The sequence below is a fragment of the Xenopus tropicalis genome, chromosome 4 (assembly GCF_000004195.4).
Source record: "Xenopus tropicalis strain Nigerian chromosome 4, UCB_Xtro_10.0, whole genome shotgun sequence".
NCBI classification, from domain to species: domain Eukaryota; kingdom Metazoa; phylum Chordata; class Amphibia; order Anura; family Pipidae; genus Xenopus; species Xenopus tropicalis.
Window position 1 is genome coordinate 92,359,097 of NC_030680.2, and position 13,733 is coordinate 92,372,829.

At 35.4% G+C, this 13,733-nt stretch overlaps 1 protein-coding gene across 8 annotated transcripts in view; it reads left to right on the forward strand.

The window, feature by feature from the left end:
• The window catches only part of mast2 (microtubule associated serine/threonine kinase 2), a 153,030-nt gene that overhangs the window by 114,970 nt on the left and 24,327 nt on the right, over positions 1-13,733 (forward strand). For all 8 annotated transcript variants that reach the window (XM_031900176.1, XM_031900177.1, NM_001128649.1 and 5 more), the window contains 3 exons: positions 1,919-1,994; positions 3,124-3,333; positions 12,073-12,174. In XM_031900176.1, coding sequence (XP_031756036.1) covers positions 1,919-1,994; positions 3,124-3,333; positions 12,073-12,174 — 388 coding nt within the window. The remainder of the gene's footprint in view (positions 1-1,918; positions 1,995-3,123; positions 3,334-12,072; positions 12,175-13,733) is intronic.

Below are 13,733 nucleotides of genomic sequence, written 5' to 3' on the forward strand. Positions count from 1 at the left end.
GTGGCAAAACACCCTGTGTGACATTACTCTAAGCCATCCTTACTACCCATGCTGATGTTGAGTATTAGATAAAACTGGATATTTAATTTAAATCCCATAAAAGGGTTCTGCTCTATGAAATGACCATAAGAAAGGAATGGCAACTTTCACATGCATTTGATGTTAAGATTTTCCCATTATCATTTTTCTGTATCTGGATTAGCTCATTGTCCCCTGGGTTGGGGGGGGGGGGGAGGTGGCCGCTGAGGCAGGAATGAGTCATACCATTACATACTTGCATCGTGTTGCAATAGGCTGCTTAGAATTCAGCACCTGTCACTCCTTTCTGTAGATCTATGGTGCATGTCCATCAGCTGAATGACCTCACATGTTTAGCACAAACAATCTAAATCTAAAATTGCCAATTGATTGCACTGTTCTTTATGGATGCTCCTGGGCTGGAAAAACAGTAATTTCTCTCCCAAAACACAAAGCATATCATAGATAAATGCACAGATAATTAATCTTTTATATATTCATAATGTAGATTATTAGGTACATTAGACTAGGGGAGCAATGTGTTTACCGTTTATTCAGAATCATTAGTACAATCACAAGTTTGTTCTAGGAAAGCTGATACCATTACAGTTCCTTAATATCTCACCCCTCTGTCTCTTTTGTTGTGTTTCTGTTTATGTGACCCCTACCTGGAGGCTGCCTGCACAATTTGCAGTCTGGGTATTGAAGTGCAACTGACAGGCTGATTTATCTCTTGGCAAAACAATAATATGGCAAGACTCAGCCTACCTCATTGTGCTAATACAAGAATGAAGGACATACTGCTTTCAGTCAGTCTGTGTCCATCTTTCTGTAATGAACAATGCTGCTGTGTTTTAGCCTATCCCTGCATCTTTTAGTTTGCTAGCATTAATTTTTTGTCATGTAATTTCTAATATGAAAATATTTTCCTTTTAGATTTATATGTTGCTTGAGCCGATTGTGCTGCTCCTTTTCATTTTTGTGTTTATATTATAGTATAGTATTGCAGCAAAATATTCTACTGTGTTATGGTTGCTATACACTGGAAGATTTACATGTTATCTGCCAGTTGTCCAAAGGACCAGACGGAAACTGTATACTTATACAGTCATATAGTCATACACAGTGATGGAAAATACTGTCTGGCTGCTTAAAAGCTTAGCTGCAGCTCGTCCCACTACTTTATTTGCTGGTGCAGTTACATTTTCTGCTTTGATTGATCATCTGCGATCCAGTAATATTACAGGATGGTCTTTTGAAACTGACACCAAAAATGACCTGTAGTGCAGAAGGTACTGTGTCATTGAAATTGGCCAAACTAGACAACCAAATCTGGTTGCCTTGAGAGGAAACTTCGGCGACTTCAGCAAATGCTATCCCACCAGCGACTTACATTCTAGCCGGTGGGATGGCATTGCAGGGAGATTTGTTGCGGCGTGACTAAGGGCCAACTTTAGCCACTGGTAGAAGCAGAAAAAAAATGATACCCAGAATATATTATATGATTGCAAGATTTTAATACCAGTTCTTGGGCCATTAAGCTTGCACCAAAACTCTATTTAATTGGATAACCAAGGTAATGTTACTGTAATGCAGTGTTTAGCTACATTTACGGTACTGGAAAATCTCAACCACATGAGCTGCCTGTTAAGATCCTGAGCAGAGCTTATGTTCAGTTCCTGTTTTGTCTTCTTGTGACTTTGACTACTCATTTGATCTTAATATATGCTCCAGAAAACACAATTGTAAGTTATTCAGTAACAAAGCACATTTAAGCACATTTTACATAGCATAAAACTAACACTAAATATAAGTACATTACTGTTTTGCATTAACAGGAACAGAAAGGTGTATACTGTAAGAAAAAAAATAACACATTTTTATATATTTTTACTTTTAGCCCTGGACGTTGTCCCATTTCATATGATGGGGAAATAGTAATGATGAATCATGTTTACAAAGAACGATTTCCGAAGGTAAGAGATTCATTGGCATATCAATATGTTCAGAACATACCTGCGGCTCCAGTAGTATTGGTTGTGAAATACATAGTTTCCAAACTGGATCTATAAATGACATCTGATATTAAGCTTTGACCAAAGTAAATCCTTTATTAATATATACTTTAAGCTCAATTTTTTTTACAATGTGTGAACCTTGATTGGAAAATCTATTATCTAGAAATCGCTGCTTCAAGTGCACAATGCTTAGGCTTATCTGAACTATGTACCCATTGATGTCCCACATCTCTGGAGGTAGAATTCTCCATTAAACATGTTTGGCAAGATTCATATGGATGGGCCACTGTAGATGTTAGCAGCTCATATTCTTGCATTCACATAACAAAGGCATTCGGCCCATGCAGTATCATCTTAATAAATATAGCCAACATGATGTTAAAGGCGTTCATTGTTAAAGCTGTTTCCTACGTACTGACACATCATTTTTTAATGTTTAATGGCGAGTTTTACCTCTAGAGAAATTTGTGCCCACATACCCAACCTGTACGTGGGTTGGAGGATACCCACATCTATGGAGGTGAGATAAGCCATAACAACCACATTGTTAAATACAAGGAGTATGCGGATGATCTAATTTTTGCATAGCAGGGTTCTGTAGAGTCCTTTCATGGATTTGTAGAAATACTCAATGTTAATGATCTAGTTTAGAATTCACTTAGGGTTTTGGTGAAAGTGAAATATTTTTCTTGGACTTACGTTTGAGTGGAGAGAACAGTTCAGTTAAGACTATGGTGTATAGGAAGGACTGTGCTCTTGCCACCCAGGGTATCTCTTTAAAGTGATACCAGTGGGTCATTTTTTAAGACTTCTGTAAAATTGTAGCAATAATGAGTTACCCATATCTCCCACAGCCATATCCAGTGGTAATGGCACCCTGGCTGTTTATTTTTTTTTTAGCATTTTGTTTTTGTGACCTTACCTTTAATTAGTTGATGTATTCTAATAAAATGATGGAAGCTATATTTTGTATTAAAGCTCAGTTTCTTGTGAAGGTGGATTTATTGCTGAATGATTTCAGAACATTTGGGGTGAAGCTGGTAACTTTTATTTCTTCATTTATTTATACCTTTTGTGGTTTCCAAAGGCAACAGCGCAGATGGAAGAAAGACTGGCAGATTTCATCATCTCCAATTCTCCAGAGAATGTGCTGCCATTAGCAGACGGTGTCCTGAGCTTCATTCATCATCAAGTGATTGAACTTGCACGTGACTGCCTGAGCAAATCACGAGATGGACTGATCACCTCCCGCTACTTTTATGAGCTTCAGGAGAACTTAGAGAAGTTGCTTCAAAATGTAAGTCCTTAAACATATTGCAACATGTTTTTTTTTTTTTTTTTTACCCTAAATAGTATTATGCCTTTTATCCATTTCTGTAGTAATTATACTGGCATGTCTGGGGTTAATATGCTCTCTATCCATATTTTTTTTACTGATTATACAAGCATGTCTGTCATTATTATACCCATTATCTATATTATTTTGTGATTATACTGGCACGTCTGTGGTTAATATTCCCGTTATCCATTTTAGTGATTATACTGACATGTCTGGGGTTAATATGCTCGTTATCCATTTTTGGACTAATTATACTGGCTTGTCTGGGGTTACTATACTGGTTATCTATTTTCTGCAGTAATTATACTGGCACATCTAGGGTCAATATACTTGTTATCCATTTTATTTAGTGATTATCCTGGTACTTTTGGGGTTTATATATTTACTTTCTTGCATCTACTTTTATTGCAAGCTTCTGATAAAGTGAACATGGTTCACAGGTACAGGCATGGGAACCATTATCTGAAACCCATTATCCAGAAAGCTCCAAATTACACAAAGGCCATAAAGCCCCATAAAGTCTATTTTGAATCAAATAATTAAAATTTGTAACGTATTTACTCATTCTCTACTAAACTAAATATAATAAATGTTGTTAGCAGAAAATATGCGCAATGATAAATATCATTTCTTTGGCAAACAGTTGTTCCGTTGCTCTAATTTTAACACTTGCAAACCTGTATTTAGTGGCCCCATCTGTGAGTGGAAAAATTATTGTAACTTTTGTTGTTTGTTCCAATGTGTAAAGTATATAATAAAACATTTTACAGGTATCTGATCCATTGTCTGGAAACTCTTTATCCAGAAAGCTCTGAATTACTGAAAGGCCATCTCCCATAGACTGCATTTTAATCTAATAATTTAAATTAAAAAGAAAAGATTCCTATTTTATCTGTAATAATAAAACAGTACCTTGTACTTGATCCCAACTAAGATATAATTAATCCATATGGAAGGTAAAACAATCCTATTGGGTTTATTTCATGTTTAAATAGTTTTTAAGTAGACTTAAGGTATGAAGATCCAGATTACAGAAAGACCCCTTATCCAAAAAAACCCAGGTCCTGCGCATTATGGATAACAGGTCACGTACCTGTTTTAAAAAAGTTATTTCTATACAAAAAAACACATTAAGCAGGTCGAAAAATGCACTAAACACTATTAAAACTTGCAATCTAATAACTGGCTGATATTATATTTATGTTAAATTTTTTCTTATTATTATATCTATTATTTTAATGTTTAATACATTTCTAACATTTACCCAATTAAATTCTTTTAGTTCAAATCTCTAAATGGTTGAATTCTACATTTTGCATGGTAATGTTGCATAGGCCAAGATTTATATTTAGATTTCATAAATACTGCCCTCTAAAAATGACAAAGCACTATAATTTTTGTTATTAAGTGTTTAGTAAGTGTAAACCATGCCTCGCTTTCTGATTTTTTTTATTTATTTTTTGAATAATCTTTAAATTCTCCATAAGGAATTCAAGAAAGATACTTATCTATTGTGTTTAAACACATCAGTGGCTGAAGGGGTAATTAAAAAGAAAAGCAAAGTCCCTGACTTTCCACAGAAATTAAATGATTGGTGACCTCATCAGGATTAAATCTGGCATTTGCTTTGTGACTGATAAGGTGTTCCGCTATTTGACTTTGACTAGAGAGTTAAAGGCTCCTAGAAATATTTAACTCTTTGTGCACTGCACAATTTGTTATTTTAAGTGTTTTGTCAGCTGCGTTTTCTAGTACATGGCTCCTAAAATTGTTCAGTTGCTTTTCAGATGATCCCTCTTTGAAAATGAATAATGGCATTGCTTTTTATTTGCTATTAAATACTGTCACATTGAGCAAATTTTTTCATGTCGCTTAAACAAAAAACCCTAGTTTTGAACGACTGCCAGTGATTAAGGAGAAGAGATTGGGCCATATTTAATTTTATCGTGGGAAAAAACTTCTAATTTAATTCCAAAAGCCCCCATAATATTGGGTTTTCATGACATAAACAATGAGAATTTTTTAAAAATTTGAATTATAATTGGTCAGTTATTGGGTATAAAGCTGGCCGTTTTTGGGCCAGATAATGGTCAGGGAGGCCCATTGGAGTCTCGTCTCTGTCCATCTGTAGGTTTTATCGTCCCATATATGGCCAATTTTACACTTTCCAGAATGAAAATGCTTTGTTTTAATGAGATTTGACTTAATACAGTTTCAATGCAAATCTTATTTTTGTGAACATTTTGGGAAGTAGTGACTAGTACATCGAATGGTCTTTGGTTCCTGGACTTCTATATAAATAATATAAATATTACAATACTATTCTTAGAAATCTCGCCCACTTATATTAAACATTTGTAACCACAATAGTGTGTAATATTTATCAGCAAAAAAATCCAGTAGCACACTGAAATTGCAAGCCGTGTAAAAAAAAAAAGTGTTTTATTTGCCCAAGTACCTACAGAAAACAAGAGCAACGTTTCGGGCCCCTCCGGACCCTTTCTCAAACTGTGTGTAATATTTATATCATAAGCATTAGAAAGTGTAATTTACTCCAAACCATTACTTGTAATGATATACATGTAGTAGATTGTGAAGTATCTCTGAAAAAACTAACAGTGATGATTGACAAGCCCAGGTATTCTCCAGATTTTCATATAGAGATACAAAGAACATCTACAAGGTACAAAGCCACTCAGAGACATTTAGCTTTTGTTTAACCAGTGCAGGTTTTTAGAAGGGGTTGGCATATTTGTTTTTTAGATGGCAACCTGGATGTTACTACTGATTTCAGGTAGGCTACTAATTTCAGGTAGATGTGTATCTGTTGACTGCCATACCTAGATTAGGTTGATTGAATTAAATTATTTTGTCCTTTTGTAAATATCAAAAAGTATATAAATTTTGTCTAAACAAACTTGTTTGTACTTATGCCACACTGGGACTGCACTTCGGGGTGTTTTTTGTTTTACCACTGCTGAAGAATATCTTTTGTAGTGACAGTCATGCTAGTTAGTTGCTTAGTGTATCTGGGTCTGTTCTAAGACCACCACATACATGTTTTTTTTAGGCATGTTTGCCAATTGTGGTTATAAATGTTCTTCATCAATTGATCTGAATGGTGCATTGGTTTAGTTTTTAGTGAGCTGTTCAGTATGGGTATCATTGGTGTTAGACATTATTATTAGACTGCCAAAGGAAAGTTAGTCCTTTGAGCTGAATGCAGATTTCAAGTGTAAAGACACACATTTTATGATTGTTTCCCAGTGATGACCTTTGTGTTTAAGCAGGGAATCATTTACTATGGCCTGTTAGAAACTAACTACAAAGGCAAAGTTTACTAAGTTATGCAAAATCCATATTATGGAAGAATAGGCCACTTGTACTCTTTTACTTAATGGCGAAGGAAAGGTAAAAGTAAGCTTTATATGAAAGGTCTATGTAAATACAGCCAAAAGCACTCACAGAAACGCTGCCCTCTATCTAGTCCTCTATCAAAGAAAAAAAGGATTTATTTTCACATGTTAACATGTTCTTCAGTATTAGACTTCCCTCTCTCAGAAAAATTCTGCAGAACACGGCATGAGTCAGTTTGCTTCTCTCTCCACCCCCCCCCCCCAACTGTACTGTAATCTGAGCTACCAGCAGCTAGAGCTGCAGCAGGAAGCCACTGAGACCAAGTTAAATGGCAGCTGCTGTCTTAAACGAGCAGAGGGAGCTTCTAGGGCTGTTAACTCAGGTATGGTAAAGCTTTCTGCAGAATAAATATAGCATTCTAGCTTGCCCCATCATGGCTAATCTATTGGAAATAAAATTTCCTTCTCCTTTAACACAATATCATACCTCTTCCCTAAAACACACAAAGAGATTCTCATTCGCTATATCTATACATACAATAAAGACAAACATTCCCTTTTGTCTCATTTTCATACAACTTTATATTAGTAATTTTTCCCTGCACATGCTTAACTTTACAGGCACATCCTCAGGCATCTTATTGCCCCCATACACAATTGCAAACTGAAACACACACCCAATTTTGACTGTTAAAGCACTCATTCACAAATGCACAAGTAACATTTTGTCCGGGTACTACAGTTTCCTCCCATGTACAGGCAGGTTAATTGGTTCCTGATAAAATTGACTATAGTGGGGGTCATTTATAAACACTGGGCAAATTTGCACCTGGGCAATAACTCATGGTAATCAATCAGATCATTGCTATCACTCTCTGCCTGCAGCTAGTTGGAACCATCTAACCTCTGATTGGTTGCTGTTGGTTACTGCCCAGGTACAATTTTGCATATTGTTTATAAATGAGCCTCAGTAGGTGATTTTTGATAGGGAGCTTAGATTGTAAAATACAAAATATGTTGGTATGTATCTTACATAATAATAATAATAAGAGCCAGCTAATTTGATTACATGTATTTATATTTACAAATATCATTAAAATGTAAGCACATATTTAGCTGTACTTGCCAATATAGCATGCCACCATGTCCTCTTATTTTTGTTTAACTACAGTCAAACTTTCAGCAAAATGGAATCTTATGCTCCTGTGTAGCTAGAAATTTCAGACTGGATATGCCTGAAGATTGCAAATCCCTGAACATTATGCAGTTTGGTTGAACCATAATTACACATACATTTTAGTTCCAGGGAATCTCCTTTTAATGAAGGCGTAAGCACAACTGTACTATTATGTGCTGCGACAGCACCTCTGCTTGTGGTCTGCATTAGCTCAATTACACTGTTGTGACTGCTGTACGCTGGTTATTGGCCGTGCTGATCCCTGGAGAAGGACAGCGATTTTAATTTCATGCCCCACTGCCTGCAGTTAGTGACGGATAGGGATTTCAGATAAAGAAGCTGCTGTGTGCATGTCTTGTATTTCTGGCTGTGTATAGGAATTGCATGTTCTACAACCTGGAGCCCTCTCCCTCCCTTTTTTTTCGTCACTTCTCCATGTCCTGAAGGGAAATAAAGGGAAGACACCCATAACCTTCAGACAAGCATGCCGTCACTAGGAATGGCTAATTAGATGACATGCATCAAGTCGCCACGCATGGCAGCAACTTGGTATATAACGCTGGGGTGGCTAGAAGCTTATCAGGAGCAATCATAACCAAGGCATCAGCAGAAGTGTTCCAACAAGCCTTCCGGAGCTGGAAAGCAGCCACTAGGGATGTTTCTTAGGATGCTGGACCCACAGAAATACGCTCAGATCATGGCCGAGTGGCTCTTACAAGTTGGGTTTTTCTCTTTTTTTAATACTGGATGTCTAATTATTGAAATTTACTGGTCTATTAGGTGTGCATGTCTCTCAGGTGTGTACACAGTTTTCTCTAGAGAACATTACTAAATACACAGAAATCAGATATAAGCATTCCTAAAACTGTCTTTATTTGAAATTACTGAAAGACATTTGTGAAAGACATGTATCATGTATTTAAGTGTTTCATTCATTCTAGCTGTTACTAATAGGAAGTTGGCTTCTATGTTAAAGCGGGTTTGGTTAAAGAGAACAAACTTGTAATGTATGTAATGTAATGTTTTCATGTGAGTGTATAAATCTAAATGTATAACATATGTTTTTATTATATCTTTATCTATCTATCTATCTATCTATCTATCTATCATCTATCTATCTATCTATCTATCTATCTATCTATCTATATTCATCTACACACACATACATATAGCACTAATGGCAAAATCTGTAGCCTTAATTACACTCCTCTGTATGTTTCCCTCAAGTTCTATCCATACAAAATATCAGGGACTTTTCTAGCCCAAGGTGTAAAGGCAACTGTAACAAAGAGATCAGTATTAGCTTTAAAAAGGTATTACATCCCAATTACATACCAGTTTAGCTCCATGAGATCAAGCACCAGCTCTTTAAATACCTCTTACCTGTCCCTTTTGCTTTAGTAGAGCCTAGGGAATTATTGCTGTGTAGGTTTTTAATAAGCCTTGTTAAATGAACCCTTCTCGTACGTCTGTTCCCTTGCTGATAAAATATTATGCCTGAGGGCTGCTGAGGGGCAAGCAGAGGTTACCTTGTCATTCTTTCTGTTTCCTAGATCCATTTTCTAGAAATGTGTGTTAAAATCATAATAGATAGTCTGCTGTAGATTGCTCCAGAAAACCTCTGAGAATAGCTCTTTATGAGCAGCTGCAGTAAATGAAGATTTAGTTGCGTGGGTCACTATTGTTTCTTCTGCTGTCATGAAAAGAAACAAAACATTTTACCAGTATTTTTATTTTGTGATAATTGTTGTTATATATACAGAAACTACAGTAATTAGCTTTCTAATAAGTATATTGCGGTATTTGCTGTATTACTGTAAGATGTGTAGTTCAGAAGCAATATGTCTTTTACTGAAATGCCAATTACCTAAGAACAAAGACATTGTTTTTTATTGTCACAGGAAGATGTTCTAACAAGTCGGTACTTATTTATTGATAGAATTAATTTTCATAGCTCTTTATACACATCTATTTGCAACTATGTATGCATGGATGTTTATTGCAGAAGTTGGTTTTAGTATGTATAAGTGAGCCCCAAATGTAAAGTTTATTTAAATATCTTAATACTGAGTTTATTTTTAAATGAGGTGTATGCCTCCTTGTTCAGCAAGAGCTCAAAGAATAGGGGCTAGGGATGAACTTTCTGTTGTTTTAATAAAGCAGTAGCTATGGATTTGTTATTTCTTTTATTAACTGGGTAACGACTGAAACTGAAAACGTTGTCACATGTCAACTTCCTAGCAACTTTGAAGTAAGGAGAAGGTAGTTAATCCAATTGCTATTCCACTGATAAGCCTTCTGTATAAAGAGATGTTTCTTATCTTAAAGTGTTGCAGACTGTAGCTTTGGGGGAAATTTGTTTATATAAAGCCCATTTCTATTTGACAAAACATATTACAGGGGGAGAGAGGGGTGATAGTAAAGGTAAACAAAATAATGATCTGTTATTTTAATAGAACAATTGGGAATATTCATTTTTAAATGAGAAAAATAGGCAGAAATCGTGTACAACATGTTTTATTTATTGTGTTTGTGTCAAACATTGATGTTTTTAGGCATATACTGGTCCTACAACATGTTTCTTTGCCATAATTGTCCCATTAAGAAATGCCAGTACCAATAAGTTATAGACATGGCCTTTTATGAGATGTAATCGTTAGTTTGGAGTTTCATTGTTCTGTACATTTCTAGGACTTTTTTATTTTTGTATTTGTTGCTCTGAAATATGTTACTGCACCTTAGAGAACATGGGGATAAACTTAATAATTGTAATTGTGTTAAGTTAAATTATTATCGGTATAATGTCTAGTCCTTTGCTTTGTTAGTTGAGTTTGCCTCTCATTCAGTGACTCAATTGGAAATACATTTGTGTCGGTCACAAACATTGCATTGTGTTGAGAGTAATTGTAGTAGAGCAACTGCTGGTAGAGCCCCTCATGCAGAGATGGAGCTATATGCAAAGCACAAAGAGCTGTGGCTAAATGCATTTCTGATGTTCAGTGGAAGATTTCTGTCCAGTGTGAATGTAGAATTCAGCTGAATAAACAAACTAAACATCACCCATCTGATTGGACACAAGAGTCACTAAATTACCATCCCATTTTTTAATCATACTCGTTTAGCATTTTTAATTTTATAAAGAGGCTTAAGTAGGCTTCTGCATTAATCTGACACACAACACATTTGTCAAAAATATATTTGCAAACCCAGTAGACTTGCTTGGTTGCTGTATCTATGTTAGGCTTTCTTACAGGTTGAAGGACCTTTATAAATGTCTAAGAATGTGCCCATTGTTAAAGGGGGAAAGTACTTTTATTGTATCAGTATAACAAATATTTGTCTTTATTGTTGTAACAACAAGAAATGGATCAAAGCCACTTGCTGGTCTACCAGTTGCTGTTGTAAAAATATATGTAACCAAATTAGGCCAATGCCCCATGGGGAGATTTGTTGGCCGCAATAATCTCAAAGTTAACTTTGGGCTACTTAAGGATATGTAGGTCATCCCACCGGTGTTTCATATTATTGCCAGTGGGAAGGATCGGCTTATATTCGAGTATATACGGTAATCCCCTTGCTGGCCATCTATTATATAAAAAGGGCATTGCTATATTGTCCCATGCAAACAAATATTGGACAGAATGGTCTTTCAAGTGCAACTTATTAAAGGAGTAGTTCACCTCTACATTAGCTTTTAGTGCAATGCTGGCAGTGATATTCTGACAGTTTGCAATTAGTCTTCTTTGTAACTTAAAAATTGCTTTTTGTTCAGAAGCACTCAAGTTTGGCATTTCAGAGTCCATTTAATGCAAGCAACCACGCAGTGGTTTCAGTGAGAGACAAAATCAAGGTGAGGGCCTGGATACAACGATTAGTAATAAAAAAAGTTAAATTGTAGCCTCACAAAGCAAAGGCAACCAGGTAGCATTTCAAACTGCAAACTGGAAAGAAACAGAACAACAAAACAAATTATTTACAATCTATAACAATTAATTACAATGGAAAAGTTGCTTAGAATGAGACATTCTATAAGATACCAAAAGTGAAAGTTTAATACACAGATGGTATTTTCATAATGTTTCAATATTATCTGACATTTATTATGCGCTGTCACTCGATGTTATTGTTACTTAGACAATCATCTTCTTATTTTGTATTTAACAGGCCCACGAGCGGTCAGAGAGCTCAGAGGTAGCATTTGTTACTCAGCTGGTCAAAAAGCTTATGATCATCATTGCACGCCCTGCCCGACTCCTGGAGTGTTTGGTAAGGTCACAAATGTGTCACAACAGATGTAATATATACAGTAATATATACTATATATGTATACAGTAAACAAAGTATACCCTTTTGTAAAATATTAAGATATTATAAGTCACGAAGGAGCTCCGTTACTATTTTTCTTTTATACAGGAACTCTGAGGTGACTTATAATATCCTCATATTTTGCAACGGGGTAAATTATTTATCATAATACACAAGTTTCAGTTAGCCATGTGACAGAAATTATATCACTAAGCACCTTTTATAAGGATATTTTTTTTTATAGTATATTCATGACTCTTGTGCATTTTATATATATAATATGCATATATTTTTTTTAATATATATTCTGTGTATCTCCATTAGTGTTGATATACAGTAGTACTAGTGCATGTAAAGAACTCCCTGCTTTGCAGTATTGCTGTTAATGTATTATGAATGTGTAATGCTAGTTATTTGATTTTACTCAAGGCAGTTCATATTTGATATAAACAGACTGATTTGTGGATTGTCAGATATGCCATTCTGTGTTATTGCTCTGCTTTACTGCCAGTGCAGTGACCTTGCTCATGCCAATTTAACAGCTAACTCTGCTGTTTGCTCCTGTCTAATTGAACAGTATATTTTTTTTTACTTATACCCTTGAAGGACTTGTCATGAAGGCTTGCTGTTTGCTTGTCAGTTGTAACTATTCTGTCTCCTGGGATGCACCTATCACTTTCTTAAGATTTATGAAATAACTCAGGGCTGCTTTGGGGATGGCTGTGGAGTGCTTTTATTTTGCCAAGGAATTTGTTTCGTTATTTTTGATATGAGAATACAGGAAGGTCACCGTATTCACACCTTAGTATGGTCTTGTTTTTTGCCTCAGCTGATGGAAAGTTGAGCACAATGGCCCTTTATTGATGATCAGAATAGTTAAGTTGTTAATTTCTTGCCAAATTCATTTTGGAATTATATGTACAAATATATTACTTATAACTGTGCCTCATATTCCTTCACAATCTACCTACGGAAATGTGTAAAAAATGAGTAAATGTTTTATATGGCATGCTATTTTGGACTCTGTACCCAGCAGTTCATTTAAATTATACACAACAGCATAGCAAAACCATAACTATATTTCACCGCTCTCTGAATCTGCTGAAATCCAGTGTAAATAGGATGTTTCTGTCCTATTAAAGAAACCACTGAACCAGGGTTGTAGTTGTTAAACCTCCTTCCGTTTGAAGTGTATTTTTTTTTATACTGGATTAGTCACAAGTCTTCTGAATAATAATAACTCTGTATAGGTTTGGTTCCTATTCATTAAGTTTCTAGTCCTAGAAAATCAGTTGGCTGAGATATAACTGATGTTCTGTGGAAATGGATTACATTTGATCAGGATCCTGTGTTACTGCAGTCTAGTTTATTATCACTGTTTCTCAGTAGGTTTGGGTGAAAAATTAAACAATATGTGATGCACCATGTGCCAGATTTTGTTGCACTTTTTGCCTTGTGTAATATTTTTTTTTGTACTTCCCAATCTGCAATATAAATGTTATTATATGAACACTCAGCAA